Below are 21,557 nucleotides of genomic sequence, written 5' to 3'. Positions count from 1 at the left end.
CTTCATCGGGAGACATTTTTTTATTTTTATTAAAGGAATTGTCAAAAACTTTTTTTTTCTTCTTGTGGACCCCATACTCATTCACATAGGGGGGAGCTGGGATCTGGGGGCCCCTCGTTAAAGGGGGCTTCCAGATCCTGATAAGGTCATGTGGCCTGGTATGGTTTAGTAGGGGGGGTGCTCTCTCCCTTCCATTTTCTGGCCTGCCGGGCTGCATGCTCGGCTAAGGTTCTGGTATGGATTGGGGGGGGGGGCACACCTTTTTTTTATTATTATTATTATTTTGTCATGGGGTTTTGGGTCTGGTATGTTATTTTTTTTTTTCATTCAGCTATACCAGCTATGCCCTGATTGGGCAAAGCTTTGCCCAATCAGGGCTTAGAATGCACTGTGCACAAATTTGGGTAACACTGTACCCAAACAAAATTTTTATAATTTTTTTCACACAAATAGGGATTTATTTTGGTGATATTTAATCATCACTGGGTTTTAAATTTTTTGCTAAATAAACAAAGACTGAAATTTTTTAAAAAACAAAAACATTTTCATAGTATGTTAAAATTGTTTGCAAACAGGTAATTTTTCTCTTTCACTGAAATGCGTTGATGAGGCTGCACTGATGGGCACTGATGAGCATTGATGGGAACTGATATGCGGCACTAATGGGCCTGGACCTGGCACTGATGGGCAATGGAATGCGGCTGCGTACACACGACCATTTTTAATGGTCTAAAAAAAAGAATTTTTTTTCAATCCGATTATTGTTAAGCCTGCCTTGCCTACACACGATCGTTAAAAAAAATGCTCTAGCAAAGCGCGGTGACGTACAACACGTACAACGGCACTATAAAGGGGAAGTTCCATTCGGATCGCGCCACCCTTGGGGCTGCATTTGCTGATTTTGTGTTAGTAAAAGTTTAGTGAGAAACGATTTGCGCTTTTCAGTCTGTTAAAGCGTGATGAATGTGCTATCTCTATTACGAATGCTAGTTTTACCAGAACAAGCGCTCCCGTCTCATAACTTGCTTCTAAACATGCGCATTATTTTCACGTCTTTAAAGCCTACATACTACCATTTTTTACGATGTTAAAAATGACAATGTGAAAAGCGGCGCAAAAATTTAGAGCATGTCCTAAATTTTTAATGCCCATTTTAACGTCTCGAAAATTGCTCTGGAGCCCACACGATCGTTTTTTATGACATTAAATAAAATGTAATTTTTCACATTGCAAAAAAAGGTTGTGTGTACGCGGAATAAATGTCCCTTTTTACACAACCCCCGTTATCAGCTTTCTTCTCCTCTCCTCACCCTGTCAGCGTGAGGAAAGGAGTGCCGATAACAGATTTCTGTTTACATCCGTGATCAGCTGTGATTGGACACAGCTGATCACGTGGTAAAGAGCCGCTGATTAGCTCTTTACCTCAATCTGTGATCAGCAGTATCTGGAGGACACTGTGATCACAAAATGCGTCGCCTGTGCCCTACTGCTGGTGCGATAACAGGAGGCCGTCAAACGACGCCCTCCTAGAACTAGCTGGCCGTGTTGTAGCTATCATTTGGCTATAGTGTAGTCGGCAAGTGGTTAAAGCATATCTAAACCCCAAAAATAGGTGATTCATATTATAGCTTATCAGTTTGTAGATATGGTGTCAGGATTGTTTTTTTTTTTTTTTTTCTTTCCTTTTATTTTCATCTGGTTATCCTGAAAGTGAAGCAGTCCATACATTGTGCTATTTTCTTTCCATCAACCAGGGGTTGAAAATAAACCTTTAGCCCCCATTCACATCTAGGCGTTTTTACGCCTGTAGCGCTACGCTGCTGCCGCCAGAGGGCTGGAAACACATTTCCCTCTATGGAGATGGTTCACATCTCCACGCCGAACGCAAGGACGCCTGACGCCTGCCGCCTGGAAAAAAGGTCCCGGACCTTTTTTTCAGGCGTCTTTCGGCGTTCGGCTAGGAGATGGGAAGCATCTCCATAGAGGGGATCAATCTGGGGCACATCTAGGCGGACAATACCGGCGTTTTGTCGCCGCAAATCGCGGTACAAAACGCTGCTATTTGTACCGCGGTTTGCGGCGACAAAACGCCGCGATTTCGTCCGCCTAGATGTGAATGGAGCCACATTTATTAGTGCATTTAGATGAGATTCCTGCATTTGGTGTTTGTAGATTGGCCTCTCGAGGCAAATTATGCCTAGTACACACAAAAAATAATCGAACAAATAAAAAACTTTCCGAGTGATTTCTGATAATCAGATTGTTAGTACACGGCTTTTAAGAGCCGATCATGACAGTTAATGAAAAAATCAGCCAAAGAGAACAGCTCCGACAGCCGACAAAAGCTGTTAAATGCCTGAGGCCGCGTACACACGGTCGACCGTTCTCATCAGTTAACCGATGAAGCTGACTGATGGTCTGAGGCCCCGTACACACGACCGAGAAACCTTGTTCGGCTGTCAGAAAACTTGTCGAGCCAAATGTTCCCATTGCCCAACGAGGAAATAGAGAACATGCTCTCTTTTTGGCTCGACGAGTTTCCCGACGGGTTTCTCGGCGAAAAGTGTACACACGACCGGTTTTCTCGGCAGAATACGTCTCCCATCGAGTTTCTTGCTGAATTCTGCCGAGAAAACCGGTCGTGTGTACGGGGCCTGATGTGCCTACACACCATCAGTTAAAAAAACGATTGAGTCCAACGTAGTGACTTAAAACACAACAACGTGCAGAGAAAAATGAAGTTTAATGCTTCCAAGCATGCGTCAACTTGATTCTGAGAATGTGTGGGTTTTTAACCAATGCTTTTGCATACTAACTATCGGTTAGGCGTCCATCGGTTCAATTTTAAAGCAAGTTCTAAAATTTTTGACCGAAGGATAACTGACCGATGGGGCCCACACACGATTGGTTTGGACCGTTGAAAAGGTCCTTCAGTCCGTTTTCATCGGTTTGGACCGACCGTGTGTACGCGGCCTGAGAAGTGACGTCACCCATAGGGTTATTATGAAGCTTTCGTTGTCGGCTACCTGTTCTGCACAATTTCACACACAGAAGCGGCCGCTGACAGCTCAGTGTTGGACCGGAGTGGCTTCAGAAAAGGTATGTATAATGATTTTTGCTTTACAGGGTTAGATAGGTAAGGCTTAGGCCTTGTACACAACGTTGGACCGTTTTCATCGGTTCACCTCTGAAGTGGCTGTACGGCCTATGTGTACACACCGTCAGTCCAAAATCCGATCGGGTCAGAACGCTGTGACGTCAAACACACGACGTGCTGAATAAAATGAAGTTCAATGCTTCCAAGCATGCGTCGACTTGATTCTGAGCATGCGCGGGTTTTGAACCAATGCTTTTCTGTACTAACCATCGGTTTGGTCCGATGGGTTTGGTTTGGTTTTGAAGCATGTTTTAAAATTTTGGACCGAAGGAAAACAGACCGATGGCCTATACACACGGTCGGTTTGGTCCGATGAAACTAAACTTCGGCTGCAAGTAGTTTTAGAGATTTTATTTTTAGGCTGAACTTCTACATTAAGATACTCTATTAGCCCCTGCAGCGAGATCATGGGGCCAGATCCACGTACAGCGGGCGCAACTTAAATATTCGGATTTAAGTTACACCGCCGCAAAATTTCGACCACAAAGCACTTACCTAGAAATTTGCAGCGGTGTAACTTAAATCCGTCCGGAGCAAGGCGTGCCCAATCTAATGGGGCGAGTCCCATTTAAATTAGGCGTGCTCCCGCACCGGACGTACTGCGCATGCTCCCGGCGCGATTTTCCCGACGTGCTTTGCGCAAAGTTACGTTGCGCCGAGTTTTGAGAATCGCGACGGGCGTAAAAGAAAAAAAAGAGTTGCGGCGGGAAAAAAAAAATGTAAACATTTTTTTACAGCGACGCGGGAAAGAAGGGTCTACTTTTACATGGTGTACTAAGTTTACACTTTGTAAAAGCAGCCCTAATTTTGCGACAGCAAACTAACACTTACGGAAAAAAAACGAAGGGAAAAAGCTTTGTGGATCTCCGTAAGTGCTAATTTGCATACCCGACGCAGAATTTCGAAGAGAAATGCCCCCAGCGGCGGCCGCGGTACTGCATCCTAAGATCCGACAGTGTAAAACTATTACACCTGCCGGATCTTAGGAATATCTATGCGCAACTGATTCTATGAATCAGTCACATAGATAGAAACAGGGATACGACGGTGTATCAGTAGATACACCTGCGTATCCCTTTTGTGGATCTGGCCCATTGTTCTCAATAAGTGGAGCGTCATAGATGGCTCAAATTTTGACTGATTCCTGCTTTATCAACCAAAAATTGTGCCATTGTGGCCCACAGTCATCACCCAGAATGACAAAGAAATAAAAAAATTGGCTTAGCCAATTAGAAAAGTATCAGCCAAACAGTGACTGCATCCCTTCAGACACAGTCTCTGTTTAGCAGCTCATCGTATATAGGCAGGTATAGGTGCTGCAGCTGCTGAATACAATATCCAGTGGTGGTTATTCCTTCCATTCATACTGTTTAGCATGGATGAAGTATGGATAGATAAATCAAGCCATGTATGGTTAGTAATGTAAAGTGTTCACTTAACGCAATACTGCTTAATTTAGGAATGAGGTGCTGTTAGTGTTGAGCAGAATATGCCATATTCGATTTCGCGATATATCTCGAATATATATTCGAATATTCGAGATATATTCGCTAAATTCGAATATTCGTGATATTTTATCGAAATTAATTGAATGCGATTTTTCGCTATTGCGAATGCGAAAATAATTGCGATTTTTTTAATAACTGCGGTAGGAGCGCTCTGATTGGCTTAGAATATTCGTGATATTTTATCGAAATATCGCAACATGCGAATGCGATATTTATTGCGGAATTTCGAGATATGCTGGAGGAGCGCTCTGATTGGCTTAGAATATTCGTGATATTTTATCGAAATATCGCAACATGCGAATGCGATATTTATTGCGGAATTTCGAGATATGCTGGAGGAGCGCTCTGATTGGCTCAGAATATTCGTGATATTTTATCGAAATATCGCAACATGCGAATGCGATATTTATTGCGGAATTTCGAGATATGCTGGAGGAGCGCTCTGATTGGCTCAGAATATTCGTGATATTTTATCGAAATATCGCAACATGCGAATGCGATATTTATTGCGCAATTTCGAGATATGCTGGAGGAGCGCTCTGATTGGCTCAGAATATTCCTGATATTTTATCGAAATATCGCAACATGCGAATGCGAAATTTATTGCAGATATTTCGAAAACTGCTGTAGCAGCACTCTGAAATCGAATATGTATGATATTTTAACCAAAATACATATTGCGATTGCGATTTTTCGATCGCGCATGCGCAATTGCGCGAACAACACGCGACCATTTCCTGGAGCCTTGCCAGTTTCCAACTTATGATCGCAGCGCAATCACACAGCAACATGGTTGGAAGCAATTTCACTAAGTCTGAGGAAAAGTTGCTGATTTGTGTAAGTATTTTGACCACTGTTATTTCATCATCTTCAACTGCATTTTAGTCTAGTTTAAAAGTTAGTATATATGATCAGATATTAGTATTTCACAAAAAATGTGTCTCCTGCTTTTACAAAACTACAAGTCCCAGCATGCCTGGACAGCTGCAGACACCCTGGTTGGCAAATGTGTATTTAGGCACTTTTCCTTGTTATTTAGCATAATGAATTTAACATTTTATTGGACATAGGACGTATGCGAACGTCCTGACTTCAGTGTCCTCAAGGCCCAAGGACGTTCGAATACATATTGCCCTTTAGATGTTGCAGAACTACAACTTCCAGCATGCCTGGGAATGCTGGCACTTCTAGTATTGTAAGTTCTGCAGGCCCACATTTTTCAGGCCTTTATGCACGGGTCTCTAAACTGTGGCACCCTAGATGCAGCAAAAGTAAAATTCTTAGCATGCACTGACAGACCGTGGCTGATGGGAGTAGTAGTTTTGCAACAGCTGGAGGTGGACTGGTCTTGAAACCCAGAGTTAGGTAACAAACCCGTAGTGTTTTGCAACCATTCTGCCTCCAGCTGGTTATTTTCTGTTGAAAAGCCTGTGGCGTGCAAAACACAACCCAAAAACTCCACCCGGTGCAAGGAAAAATTTGCACACACCTAAAGAGTGACATCACAAAAAACTGCGACGGTTGCATACGTCAGTGGTCCTCCGAAAAGGTCCCGTCTCTGACCCCCCGGGGCGTTAGGCTCCTAGGCTCCTGACAGGGAAAAGAGTTACTGTGGTCCATACAGCCGAAGCCATATGGACCCATCTCGGTCCAAGCAGCGCAATCAACACGCGAACAACACGCGACCATTTCCTGGAGCCTTGCCAGTTTCCAACTTATGATCGCAGCGCAATCACACAGCAACATGGTTGGAAGCAATTTCACTAAGTCTGAGGAAAAGTTGCTGATTTGTGTAAGTATTTTGACCACTGTTATTTCATCATCTTCGACTGCATTTAAGTCTAGTTTAAAAGTTAGTATATATGATCAGATATTAGTATTTAACCAAAAATGTGTCTCCTGCTTTTACAAAACTACAAGTCCCAGCCCAGCCCAGCATTTTAGTCTAGTTTAAAAGTTAGTATATATGATCATATATTAGTATTTCACAAAAAATGTGTCTCCTGCTTTTACAAAACTACAAGTCCCAGCATGCCTGGACAGCTGCAGACACCCTGGTTGGCAAATGTGTATTTAGGCACTTTTCCTTGTTATTTAGCATAATGAATTTAAAAAATTTTTGGACATAGGACGTATGCGAACGTCCTGACTTCAGTGTCCTCAAGGCCCAAGGACGTTCGAATACATATTGCCCTTTAGATGTTGCAGAACTACAACTTCCAGCATGCCTGGGAATGCTGGCACTTCTAGTATTGTAAGTTCTGCAGGCCCCCATTTTTCAGGCCTTTATGCACGGGTCTCTAAACTGTGGCACCCTAGATGCAGCAAAAGTAAAATTCTTAGCATGCACTGACAGACCGTGGCTGATGGGAGTAGTAGTTTTGCAACAGCTGGAGGTGGACTGGTCTTGAAACCCAGAGTTAAGTAACAAACACGTAGTGTTTTGCAACCATTCTGCCTCCAGCTGTTTTTTTCCTGTTGAAAAGCCTGTGGCGTGCAAAACACAACCCAAAAACTCCACCCGGATGCAGTGAAAAATGTGCACACACCTAAAGAGTGACATCACAAAAAACTGCGACGGGTACATACGTCAGTGGTCCTCCGAAAAAGGTCCCGTCTCTGACCCCCCGGGGCGTTAGGCTCCTGACAGGGAAAAGAGTTAGCAACGCATATCTCCCCTATACGTGTATCCTGTGTTGTTAATAATATATTCATAATTATGCAAATGATAATGGCTGCTATATTTATGCAAAAAAGGTGGCGACCGAAATGGCAGGATATAAAATCTTTCATGTTACCCCTGTCATTGATTAATAAGGCGAGAATGCTTCCAATTGTTGAATAGCATACATTTACGTCATATATCCATAAGGCTGTCAACAGAAGTATTACAATATACTTTGTTCTTCATCTTGCAGAAGTTCCTGGAAACAGGATACGATGAGCTGCGGAGGCAGCCAGAGAAAAGGGCTGTGGTCAGCGCCCTAATCGCTGACTTTGGCGGCCAACATGACCACAAGGCAATTGTTAAGAAGTGGTCTGACCTGAAGAGGCGCCAAATGGTTCAGGTCAGACGTCTTCGGGCTAAATATCATCCAGGTAAGTTATTGTTGACAGTTATGTTTTTTTTTTAAAAAGTGTATTTTGTGCGTGAACTCGAAAGAGAGAGGAGCCGGCCTGCAGGAGTTGGGAGGCCTCCCCCAGAGGCAATCTGCCACCTTTCTCCATGCCCCGGTTGGCAATGGCGGGTGTGAGGGGGTCCTCCCAACCCAACCTCGCATAGCACACCCACCAGGGGCGGGGCTGAGACCACCAAACTCAATTCACAGGTAGCCGAGAGCGGGATCCGAACCCCTAGCTGCAGAGGTGAATCAGTTGTCAGTGCAGTGGCAATCGCGTGGAGCCACCGCAGCTCCTTTGGTGACAGTTATGTAAGGTCATATGTAATTCATGTAAGGTCAGATGTTGTTAACCAAGATGCCATGTTGTGCTAACATATATCACCACCGGCCAAGGTATTCATAGTACTGTTGAAAAAAGACATGGGACAGCAGACAGGAACACAGAAGTTATGTGGGAACATAATTTTCCCATTGCTTTGCATGGGACTTTAAAGAAAAACCCCGACCATGGCAAGTGGGGGTGGGTAAGGTTTAAACCACCTATCCTATGTTTGTGGCTGACATATAAGTAACCTGTGTGCCAAGTTTCATATAAATATCTTTAGCCGTTTGTACGTGATGCTGGAACATACATACATACATACATACATACATACATACATTTATGCACACACACACGTTGAGTTTTATATATATAGATTACCACTAAATTCCTGTGTTAGGAGTGGGGTTGTTATAGTAATCCCGTGTGCTCCATCAGGCCCTTTTTTTAACATGAGATGGTCTGAACAAAACAAAGTAGACAAAAACAGCTCATTTTAACATGGTTGCATCCCAGCTCACGCTCAGTCCCCTGTAGTGCCCACAAGACCCTTTAATATAACATTGTCCCATTGGTTAACTGTCTATATAAATCAATTTGTATTCATATACAATACAGCAGAGTACACTGAATTTGCATACGTCATTAGAAAACATTTTTATAATATATGAACATTGTGTTATTATAGGAGCTCCAATGCCAGTTGTCCGCGCCAAGCGCAGAAGGCGCCAGGCCGATGAGGAGGAGGAGGATGCGGCAGAGGAGGATGCGGCAGAGGAGGAGATGCATGAGGAGGAGCAGCCAGGGCCCTCCCACTCCCCAACCCCAGCTCCTGTTGAGGAGCAAGCTGAGGAGCTTCCCCCCCCCACCACCCCAACTTCTCAAGCAGAAGAGCAGGAGGAAGAGAGCGGTCCTGTGAGCCTCATTCAGGAAGGTAAATATGTGCACAATGATTAATAACATTTCAACAACAAAATGTAGATATAAAAATGGACAACATATAAAGCGCACCTGTCAGATTGTAGAACCATAATATGGTATTGATGCTAGAAGTATACAGGTAGTGCATAATTATTAGGCAAGTTGTATTTTTTGAGGATTCATTTTATTATTGAACAACAACCATGTTCTCAATGAACCCCAAAAACTCATTAATATCAAAGCTGAATTTTTTTGGAAGTAGTTTTTAGTTTGTTTTTAGTGTTAGTTATTTTCGGGGGATATCTGTGTGTGCAGGTGACTACTATTACTGTGCAGAATTATTAGGCAACTTAACCAAAAAATAAATAGATAGCCATTTCAATGATTTATTTTTAACAGTGAAACCAATATAACATCTCAACATTCACAAATACACATTTCTGACATTTAAAAACAAAACAAAAACAAATCAGTGACCAATATAGCCACCTTTCTTTGCAAGGACACTCAAAAGCCTGACATCCATGGATTCTGTCAGTGTTTTGATCTGTTCACCATCAACATTGCGTGCAGCAGCAACCACAGCCTCCCAGACACTGTTCAGAGAGGTGTACTGTTTTCCCTCCTTGTAAATCCCACATTTGATGATGGACCACAGGTTCTCAATGGGGTTCAGATCAGGTGAACAAGGAGGCCATGTCATTACTTTTTTTTATTTAATACCCTTTCTTGCCAGCCACGCTGTGGAGTACTTTGACACGTGTGATGGAGCATTGTCCTGCATGAAAATCATGTTTTTCTTGAAGGATGGTGACTTTTTCCTGTACCACTGCTTGAAGAAGGTCTCTTCCATAATCTGGCAGTAGGACTGGGAGTTGAGCTTGACTCCATCCTCAATCCGAAAAGGCCCCACAAGCTCATCTTTGATGATACCAGCCCAAACCAGTACTCCACCACCACCTTGCTGGCGTCTGAGTTGGACTGGAGCTCCCTGCCCTTTACCAATCCAGCCACGGGCTCTTCCATCTGGCCCATCAAGACTCACTCTCATTTCAGCAGTCCATAAAACCTTAGAAAAATATTTCTTGAGATATTTATTGGCACAGTCTTGACGTTGCAGCTTGTGTGTCTTGTTCAGTGGTCATCGTCTTTCAGCCTTTCTTACCTTGGCCATGTCTCTGGGTATTGCACACCTTGTGCTTTTGGGCACCCCAGTGATGTTGCAGCTCTGAAATATGGCCAATCTTGTGGCAAGTGGCATCTTGGCAGCTGCACGCTTAACTTTTCTCAGTTCATGGGCAGTTATTTTGCACCTTTGTTTTTCCACACGCTTCTTTTGTTTGATGATCACGCTTCAGAAGCTTTGCAACTTTAAGAGTGCTGCATCCCTCTGCTAGATATCTCTCTATTTTGGACTTTTCAGAGTCTGTCAAATCCTTCTTTTGGCCAATTTTGCCAAAGAAAAGGAAATTGACTAATAATTATGCACACCTGATATAGAGTGTTGATGTCATTAGACCACACACCTTCTCATTACAGAGATGTACATTACCTAATATGCCTAATCTGTAGTAGGCTTTCGAGCCTATACAGCTTGGAGTAAGACAACATGCATAAAGAGGATGATGTGGTCCAAATACTCATTTGCCTAATAATTCTGCACTCCCGGGATGTGTTAGACACATAACAAGTGTATACACATGATAATGATTGATTAATAAGCAAAAAAAAATATTTATTTATTTGGTAACGTTATTTGAAATCCAAATGTTTTTTTATTATATCCTAAAAGCATCAAGAGATATGAGGAGGCAAAACAGACTCATCGAAAAGACGCACCAGAAGATCCTTCAGAACCAGCGGAAGATGAGCTACCTCACCCAACAAAATGCTCTGCTAGAGCAGCAGCTATCGGGTCAGATTGCGGAAATGCACCGCATTCAGAAACGGATTGAGAGCTATATTTAAATTTATTTTTTTTAAAAAAACGTATTTTTTGGAAATGTTTCATTTCTTTTTGAGATAGAGTTGTAGGTTTTTCAACACATCTAACTTCACATCAAACAAATCAACATCAACACATTTAACTTCATAATAAGCAAAAACATTTTATACTATTATTTTATTTAACATTAACCTAGGACAAACTAAAGCACACGACACAGACACGACGAACACAAAATAAACTGTTGAAAAATGAACATAACAAAAGCAACAATATATATATATATACAAAGAGAGAGAGAGGGAGAGCAAGAAAGAGAGAGAATGCAGATGAGCTCTTGCAGTCAGCCCAATGGTTGCAGTATAAATGCCGCAAAACAGGGTTTAACATAAGGTTCATTGTTATAGTTACACTTGCTGTTTAGATCCGGTCTGGTAGTCCGGTCTGGTAGCTTGTAGCGGAGGCTGTTGGTGGATCCGCTGTGCCAGAGAGGTCATGAAGCTTTACTCAGCATGGAGGCAGCAGCAGGAGTATTAAAATATAATATAACTAGACAATGCATTTCCTGAGGAAAATGCGAGTGGGAATGCTGAATAGCTTAATTGGTGAGCCCCTTGCCAAAGACATTCACCATAACCACTACACTATCTTTAGGACACACAGCTTCTTTCTCTATCTGCAAAGTATAGAGTATGCTGACTTCCTGGTCGCCCCTCCCCCCTCAATAGGTTTCCCCTCCCCCCCAGGTCAGTGAGGAGGAATATTGCACTGAGGTCAGGAAAGTTATTTATGGAAAGAAATAACATTACAAACGCTTTTAATTCACAGATCTAATACATGATTTAAGCCTCCAAACAAAGCTTAATAAATCCTCAAACGTACATGCAATTGATACAACGACTACACCGTTTGAAATACACGGCCCTTGTAAACGCATCGATATGAAATTTATGTAGATAAACTTAAAAATGTGGCCATGTCTGCGATTTAGAAAAGAGCGTCTTTGTGAGTTCTGCAGCAACATTTTTTAGATAATTTCACATGAGAGTCTATGAGACATAATTTCTGGCTGTTGCTCCAATAATTAAAACTAAAATACGTATCGCAGAATTGGTCACATTGCCATAAACCAGACAAGCATAGCTACGTTTTGATATAAAAATTGTGTATGAAAAGTAGATCTTGTGGGCGTGAGACCAATTTGTTTCCCCTTTTTGTAAAGATATTTTTAATTACAAAGATCTCCAATGTTAAGGTCACATGACAGACTCTAAATCCCCTCCATAGGATTACATTATAACCTATTGCATTTTTGTGAAAAATTCGCAAAACGTAAATTGCGTTTTCACCAAAAAATTGTAAACGATAACGATCTGAAAAGTCATAGCCGGATAGCTAAATATTTTGTGACCGCTTTAAAGTTTTTTCAGTGTCTGTAAGTGAAAGTATGAAGTAGCTGAAACTTTTGGCATGGCATGTGAATTCAAAGGGGAAAAGGATGTTCTCATTGACTTCAATGTTTAAAAAAAGGGTCTAAAAGCTTAAAATTTATAAAAGTGTAAAAAGTAGAAAAAAACTTGAAGAAGTCCCATCATTAGCTGAACGAGACGAACATTTTTACAGTTGAATGGTCTCAATAGCTGAAAGTATGCCGAAGTTACGCAGAACCAAAAAACGTAAGGAATAATAAGATTACTAAATTTACGGATATCAATACTGGAAATGTTTATTAAAGCATTCACACTAATTAAGATTAATACATTTACGGGTATCCATACTAGGAATGCTTATTAAAGCATTCCCACTAAGTATCACACAGGCATGATTTACAAGCAGTAGTGGTAATAGTAATACATAGCATAAAAACACTTGGGGAATACTTTACAGCATCAGTAGTGGTCATAGTAGTCAATAGTGTACCAAAAAATTGGGACACAGGTGTCTTGACTGAGCTGTAATAGTAGTAGTAGACATTGACAATACAGTGTCAAATCACTCGGGCAAGAGGTGCCATGATGAACAGCAGTCTTAATAAGAGTATATAGGGTGTGAAATAACTGCTGACATAGGTGTCTTGACTGGGCAGCAGAAGCAGCAGTAGTAGTATTAACAGTAGTAGTTGATACAGAGTCATATCACATGGGCAGGAGGTGCCATGATGAACAGCAGTAGGAATAGGAGTATATAGAGTGTCAAATAACTGCTGACATAGGTGTCTTGACTGGGCAGCAGCAGCAGAAGCAGCAGTAGTATTAACAGTAGTAGTTGATACAGAGTCATATCACATGGGCAGGAGGTGCCATGATGAACAGCAGTAGGAATAGGAGTATATAGAGTGTCAAATAACTGCTGACATAGGTGTCTTGACTGGGCAGCAGCAGCAGAAGCAGCAGTAGTATTAACAGTAGTAGTTGATACAGAGTCATATCACATGGGCAGGAGGTGCCATGATGAACAGCAGTAGGAATAGGAGTATATAGAGTGTCAAATAACTGCTGACATAGGTGTATTGACTGGGCAGCAGAAGCAGCAGTAGTATTAACAGTAGTAGTTGATACAGAGTCATATCACATGGGCAGGAGGTGCCATGATGAACAGCAGTAGGAATAGGAGTATATAGAGTGTCAAATAACTGCTGACATAGGTGTCTTGACTGGGCAGCAGCAGCAGAAGCAGCAGTAGTATTAACAGTAGTAGTTGATACAGAGTCATATCACATGGGCAGGAGGTGCCATGATGAACAGCAGTAGGAATAGGAGTATATAGAGTGTCAAATAACTGCTGACATAGGTGTCTTGACTGGGCAGCAGCAGCAGAAGCAGCAGTAGTATTAACAGTAGTAGTTGATACAGAGTCATATCACATGGGCAGGAGGTGCCATCATGAACAGCAGTAGGAATAGGAGTATATAGAGTGTCAAATAACTGCTGACATAGGTGTCTTGACTGGGCAGCAGCAGCAGCAGAAGCAGCAGCAGTAGTATTAACAGTAGTAGTTGATACAGAGTCATATCACATGGGCAGGAGGTGCCATGATGAACAGCAGTAGGAATAGGAGTATATAGAGTGTCAAATAACTGCTGACATAGGTGTCTTGACTGGGCAGCAGCAGCAGAAGCAGAAGCAGCAGTAGTAGTATTAACAGTAGTAGTTGATACAGAGTCATATCACATGGGCAGGAGGTGCCATGATGAACAGCAGTAGGAATAAGAGTATATAGAGTGTTAAACAACTGCTGACATAGGTGTATTGACTGGGCGGCAGCAGCAGTAGTAGTATTAACAGTAGTAGTTGATACAGAGTCATATCACATGGGCAGGAGGTGCCATCATGAACAGCAGTAGGAATAGGAGTATATAGAGTGTCAAATAACTGCTGACATAGGTGTCTTGACTGGGCAGCAGCAGCAGCAGAAGCAGCAGCAGTAGTATTAACAGTAGTAGTTGATACAGAGTCATATCACATGGGCAGGAGGTGCCATGATGAACAGCAGTAGGAATAGGAGTATATAGAGTGTCAAATAACTGCTGACATAGGTGTCTTGACTGGGCAGCAGCAGCAGAAGCAGAAGCAGCAGTAGTAGTATTAACAGTAGTAGTTGATACAGAGTCATATCACATGGGCAGGAGGTGCCATGATGAACAGCAGTAGGAATAAGAGTATATAGAGTGTTAAACAACTGCTGACATAGGTGTATTGACTGGGCGGCAGCAGCAGTAGTAGTATTAACAGTAGTAGTTGATACAGAGTCATATCACATGGGCAGGAGTTGCCATGATGTACAGCAGTCTTAATAAGAGTATATAGAGTGTGAAATAACTGCTGACATAGGTGTATTGACTGGGCGGCAGCAGCAGCAGAAGCAGCAGTAGTAGTATTAACAGTAGTAGTTGATACAGAGTCATATCACATGGGCAGGAGTTGCCATGATGTACAGCAGTCTTAATAAGAGTATATAGGGTGTGAAATAACTGCTGACATAATTGTCTTGACTGATCCAAAGGAGTCATGGGAGAAAATCATGTGGTCAGATGAGACTATAATATAATTTTTTGATCATAATTTCACTAACCGTGTTCGGAGGAAGAATAATGATGAGTACCATGCCAAGAACTCCATCCCTAATGTGAAGCATGGGGGTGGTAGCATCATGCTTTGGTGGTGTTTTTCTGCACATGGGACAGGGTGACTGCACTGTATTAAGGAGAGGATGACCGGGGCCATGTATTGCAAGATTTTGGGCAACAACCTCCTTCCCTGAGTTAGAGCTTTGAAGATGGGTCGAGGCTGGGTCTTCCAACATGAGAATGACCCAAAGCACACAGCCAGGATAACCAAGGATTGGCTCTGTAAGGAGCATATCAAGGTTCTGGCGTGGCCTAGCCAGTCTCCAGACCTAAACCCAATAGAGAATCTTTGGAGGGAGCTCAAACTCCGTGTTTCTCAGCGATAGCCCAGAAACATGACTGATGTAGAGAAGATCTGTGTGGAGGAGTGGGCCAAAATCCCTCCTCCAGTGTGTGCAAAGCTGGTGTAAAACTACAAGAAATGTTTGACCGCTGTAATTGCAAAGAAAGCCTACTGTACCAAATATTAACATTGATTTTCTCTGATGTTGAAATAGTTATATTCAGCACTGTAAATACATCAGGTCCGGGGCTTCATCAGGGAATGCATGGCAAGGGACCCTTCAGCGCCCTGAACCGACGACGGGTGCCAGAAAGTCACCGCCGATCCAGGACTCATTCATCTTTATGAATGTGAGTCTGTCCACGGAGTCTGTGGACAGACGGGTCCTCTTGTCCGTGACCACCCCACCTGCCGCGCTGAATGTCCGCTCAGATAGTACGCTGGAGGGGGGGCAAGACAATAACTCCAGCGCATACTGAGCGAGCTCGCGGCAGGTGTCCAATCTGGCAACCCAGTACTCCATGGGGTCGTCGGTGCTCATACTGTCAGAAGCACCGACGGACGCCATGTAGTCTGCCACCATGTGGGCCAGCCGCTGGTGGTGACTGCTGCTGCTGCTGCTGGTGGTGGTACTGGGTCGCTCGGTTTGGAAGAACATCCTCATCTCTTCCATTAGGTCCCCTGCTCGGCTGCAGCTGGGTGCAGCCACCTGCTGGGTGAGATGAGGGGGGACAACTGGAGGCCGGGGAGTTGCCTGCTCCAACCGTCTGACAATGGCTGCCTGCAGTTCCTCCATCCGGTGCTGCCTCCGGCTGGCTGGGATGAACTGCTCCAGTTTCCCCTTGCACCTGGGATCCAAAAGGGTGGCCATCCAGAAATCATCCCTCGTCTTGATGGTCTTAACCCGGGGGTCCCTCCTGAGGCATCTCAGCATGTGGGCAGCCATGGGGAAGAGCACAGCCCGCTGTGACTCCTCAATGCTGGCCAGGTGAATGAGGTGCGACTCTTCATCCCTGAGGCGCTGCTGGTCAAACTCAGACATGCCCAACCCCCGGACTATCGGTGCCCCCAACACCGGCTCTCCCTCCTGACCAGGCCCTGACTCCGGGACGACACCAGCAACCACCTCCTCCTCCTCTTCATCATCATCCTCCTCCTCCTCCTCCTCCTCCTGGTCCTGGCCCTGGTCTCGGTGGAGCATTGCTGACTCCTCCTGCTCCACCAAGGCACTCTCCCCAGCCTCGAGCAGGCGATCTAGTGTCCTCTCCAGCATGAACAGTATTGGCAGCACGCTATTGAGGCCAATTTGCTCACTGCTGACCATCTTGGTCGCCTGCTCGAAGGAGGACAACACTTGGCAGACCTGGTTTATCTGCCCCCACTGCGCACAGGCGATGAAAGGGAGTTGTGGTGAAGCCCTCTCAGTGCCTAGTTCCATCAGGTACTCCCTCACCGCCCTTTGCTGCTCCCACAACCTCTTCAGCATGTGGAGGGTGGAGTTCCACCGCGTCACACTGTCCACAATCAGCCTGTGAAGGGGCAGATTGTACTTCCGCTGCAATTTGGACAGGGACGCGGTAGCGGTTGGGGAGCGCCTGAAGTGGCTGGCAATCCTACGCGCCTTTGCCACAATGTCACTCAACCCTGGATAAGTGCGCAGGAACTTCTGCACCACCAGGTTGAGGACATGTGCCAGACAGGGCACGTGCGTCAGACTGCCAGCATGGAGGGCGGCGAGTAGGTTGCTGCCGTTATCGCAGACAACCATACCTGGCTGGAGCCTTCGGGGTGTCAGCCACTTCTGGACCTGAGCTTGAAGTGCTTTCAGCACTTCTTCTGCAGTGTGTCTCCGGTCCCCTAAACTAACAAGCTGGAGCACGGCCTGACAGCGCACGTGCCCCACACTTGAGTAGCTACGGGGGCGCTTGCTGGGAGGCTCAGCAGCTGCGGAGACAGTGGCTTGAGGGAGACCAGCAGTTCTCCCCTGGACACCCCGGGGCGGCACCACAAGATCGGTTGCCGCCGATCCCTCACCGACGCCTCGGAGGGAAACCCAATGGGCCGTGAAGCTGATGTAGCGTCCCTGCCCATGCCTGCTGGTCCAGCCATCCATTGTCAGATGAACCCTGTCGCTGACAGCGTGATCCAGCGACAGGGTTACATTCTGCACAATGTGCTGGTGTAGGGCAGGGACACCAGTCCTGGCAAAGAAATGGCGGCTGGGGACATGCCATTGGGGTTGGGCCTGCTCCAACATCTGCCTGAAGGGGTTGCTGTCAACTATGTTGAAGGGCAGCAGATGTTGGGCAATAACCCTTGCCAGGAGCCCATTGAGGGAACGCACACGTCGGTCTCCAGGGGGGAAGGGAGTGGTGCGGTCAAAGGCGTCTGAAATCGACGCCTGGCGCCGGACGGCAGTGCGGGACACAGACGTGGAGGGTGCTGTGGAAGTAGAGGTCTGGCTGCCGGTACCAGTACCTCTACTAGAGGGAGCGGGGGGGCATGACCTGCTGGAAACAGATGAAGATGTGGCAGGGGCTGCTGTACCCTGCTCACTTGTGGTGGTGGCGCTGCTACCACCACCACGCTTCATCTCGTCATACAACGCCCAGTGGTTTATCCTCAGGTGCTGGTTCAGGGCTGTGGTACCCACCCGAGCCAAACACTTCCCTCTCTTCACCCTCACTTTACAAATCCGGCAGATGGCCACGGTAGGGTTGTCTGCCACCAGGGTAAAGAAATTCCAGACAGGTGACTTCAGCACCGCCCTCCTGTCAGATGGGGTGACGCTTACTTGCACCTGCTGGGATTCGGTGCGCACAGGTGGAGCTGCCTGCTGCTGCTGCTGCTGCTGCTGCTCCTCCTCCTGACACCTCCTGCTGCCATCACCAGTGGAGACCCTGACGATGGTCTCCCTGGTGGTGACCTGGCGCACCGTTTCACCAGGGTGCCTACCTTCCCCGTCGTCACTGACGTAGTGAGCCGACGCGTCAGATGGCAACCATGATGGGTCACCCTCTTCGCCCCCAGAGATGTCAGACCAAGGGCTGAGATGTGTTGGTCTGAGGGAACCACGTGACATGGAGCCTCTAGCCTGGCTCCGCTGTCCCCTCACCCACGCCTGGGTCTGACTAGGTGCTGCTGTTTCCTGCACCAAAACAGCAGCACCAGTTTGAAGGGATGTCTCTGGGATACTGCCAGCAGGTATCCCATCCTCCTCATCCATCCCTTCAAAAAGGTCCTGACCATCAGGACAGAGCTGGAGGTCTGCCTGATGCATGGCCTCCCCCAAGAGATCCCTATCACTGTCGCTGTCGAACAGTAAGATGCTGGACTCTTGGGGGCTGGGGGGGGGTAGTACAGGCAACGGTGTAATGGTGGTACTACTGTGAGTCGGGACCGACGACTCAGTGGCACTGCTGTGCCCCATGTAGTCCACCACTACTTGAGCCTGAGATGGCAATATCGGGCGGCTGCCCGATGGGAAGAACTCCCGGATCAGGCGTACTCCCCTTGCACCCGATCCTCTACCACTAGTAGGGGCACGAGAGGTACCCCGTGCTGGCAGCGATCCAGCACTGGGAGTAACTCCCCTACCCCTGCTGCCACGGCCACGGATGCCGCTCATTATTGCTGATATGTGTGTGGGGGGGGGTAAACTTTATTGGGGGGGGAAAATGTGAACAAAATGTGTTTTTGTGTTTTTTTTACAAGACAGGCACGCAGACAAAGACGTACACAGACAGCTACTAAACTATAAGAAAAGTAGTACACCAGACAAGGACTACAAAATTAAAGAAAAAAAAAAAAGCACTAAACAAACACTAACTTTTTTTTTTTTTTTTTTTTTTAAACACAAAACACAGACACTAAACACACACTAAGCTAAGCTAGATGAAATAAATGTACACTAACAGTGTGTACACTTACTACACAAAATTTAACTAAACTGAACACAAAACTTAGCTTTTATAAAAGCTCTTTAGGGAAAACTAAACAAAATTTGAACTGAGATGCCTATCAAATATCACTGAACAGCGAACCTGCAAGATCTAACAGTAACACAAGATGAACAAAACTTAGCTTTTAGAAAAGCTCTTTTATAAAGCTCAGCAAAATGTGTTCTGAAATCTCTTGCAAATATAACTGAACAGGGAGGATTGCAGGATCAAACAGTAACACAAATGAAAAAAACAGCACAAAACAGCACAAAACGTAGCTTTGAAAAAAGCTCTTGGGTCTATTGCTTTGAAAAAAGCAGTTGATATACTGGAAAAGATCCACTGGAATCACTAAATAGCAATGCTGGTGATGATCTAAATCAATCAAGAACAAAGACACAGGAAACCAGGAACACAGAAACAGCCTCCACACTCTATAGCCAGCTTCTGAATCTGCAATGAAATGGTGCTGGGAGTGAGCTTATATAATGTCCATGCAGGCAGGTTCCTATTGGTTGCTAACCTGTGACGAGTGTGGAAGGAGAACTCTGATTGGCTCTGATGCAAAAGGGCGGAGCAAATAATCGCGCAATATTCCTATTGCCGAATATTCGCATTGCGAATATTCGGCAATATAAAATGATCGCTTCAGCTACTCGGCCCAATGGCTCTAATCATACCAGCAATGCTTTCAGACGTCTATGGAGATCACTAGGATGTGATCTGTTTTAAAAATGAAACTGTAAAAATCGCTCTGATGCGGAAGATCGGGGCGAGGAAAATAATCGCGCGATATTGCGTTTGCCGAATAATCGCATTGCGATCTTTCTGGAAAATTCAATGAACGCTTCAGCTACTCGGCCCAGGGTCTCTAATGATACCAGCAATGCTTTTAGACGTCGATGGAGATATCTAGGATGTGATCTGATTAAAAAAAAAAATTGTAAAAAATCGAATATTCGGAATTGCGAATATTCACCGCGAATTTCGAAATATAGCGCGATTTCTCGAATATGCTATATTCGAGTCGAATATTCGCAATGCGAATATTCGTGAGCAACACTAGGTGCTGTGCATTCCTAAACAGACATATATTATCTCGGTGTTATTTTTGTACACACATAAAAATGTAAGAAACCAGCTTGCCAATAAAAGTAATATGTAAATATCAATAGTAGCAATATATCTTAATATCAACAGTAGTAAGCATTTCACGTGGTTTTAAACTGATATTTTTTTGCAGTTCACAACAATTGCTTTTATTTTGTTTCAGATTTACTGTTCCCCATTGACATAGATCTTGTGAAGTACGATCATGAATTCCTTGATCAAGATTCAATGCAATCACTGCTCAGGCAAGTTATTTTTCTAGAAGATGAGCCATTTGAAGAAATGTGAAACCAAACACATAAAATTTGTTTACATAAATAATACATTTATATACTCAAAGGTTGCGTCTTTGACTGTCCATAGAGATACAAGCAGCAATCACTACTGATAGGAAAGTGTACTTACTTTTCATACTGAGGATTCTGGCCCTGAAATTTTGGTCTTGCCTCCCTTATTTTCCTTATATTTTCTTACCCGGTAGGGAAGTCCAACTGCTGTAACAAGATTCTAGTAGTTGTGATGAGGGGTAACTGTTCATCAAATTGGTAAGCCATTAGCCTTTAGTGCATACAGATTGGGGGTTATTTACTAAAGGCAACTCCATTTTGCACTACAAGTGCAAACTACAAATGCAAAGTGCACTTGAAATTGCACTGAAAGTGCACTTGGAAGTGCAGTCACTGTAGATCTGAGGGGGACATGCAAGGAAAATAAAAAACAGCATTTTAGCTTGAACATGATTGGATAATAAAATCAGCAGAGCTTCCCCTCATTTCACATCTACCCCTCAGATTTACAGCGACTGCACTTCCAAGTGCACTTTCAGTGCGAATTCAAGTGCACTTTGCACTTGTAGTTTGCACTTGTTGTGCAAAGTGGATTTGCCTTTTGTAAATAACCCCCATCCATTCCTGGTGTTGCCAACCTGAGTTTTCATTAGGGAGAAAAATTCATAGCTGACTATTTCAGTGTACTTTTTAACACGGTATTACCAAAATAATTTATTTTTCAGGCGTCTGAACACCTTGAACAAATGTGCAAGTTTGAAAGTGGAAATAATTAATCATGCCAAACAAGTACCGGTATGTTGGTTTTATTTGTATTAGTACAATTTCTTTCACA

At 44.4% G+C, this 21,557-nt stretch overlaps 1 protein-coding gene across 3 annotated transcripts in view; it reads left to right on the top strand.

Annotated features, from left to right (window-relative positions):
- Nucleotides 1-21,557, top strand: part of LOC120932350 (rho GTPase-activating protein 7-like) — a 172,102-nt gene that overhangs the window by 56,171 nt on the left and 94,374 nt on the right. For all 3 annotated transcript variants that reach the window (XM_040344672.1, XM_040344671.1, XM_040344673.1), the window contains exons 3-4: nucleotides 20,599-20,680; nucleotides 21,448-21,517. In XM_040344672.1, the coding sequence (XP_040200606.1) occupies nucleotides 20,599-20,680; nucleotides 21,448-21,517 (152 nt within the window). The remainder of the gene's footprint in view (nucleotides 1-20,598; nucleotides 20,681-21,447; nucleotides 21,518-21,557) is intronic.

This window comes from Rana temporaria, chromosome 3, assembly GCF_905171775.1.
Source record: "Rana temporaria chromosome 3, aRanTem1.1, whole genome shotgun sequence".
NCBI classification, from domain to species: Eukaryota; Metazoa; Chordata; class Amphibia; order Anura; family Ranidae; genus Rana; species Rana temporaria.
The sequence above is the reverse complement of the archived record's forward strand: the minus strand, read 5'-3'. Positions and strand labels throughout refer to the sequence as shown.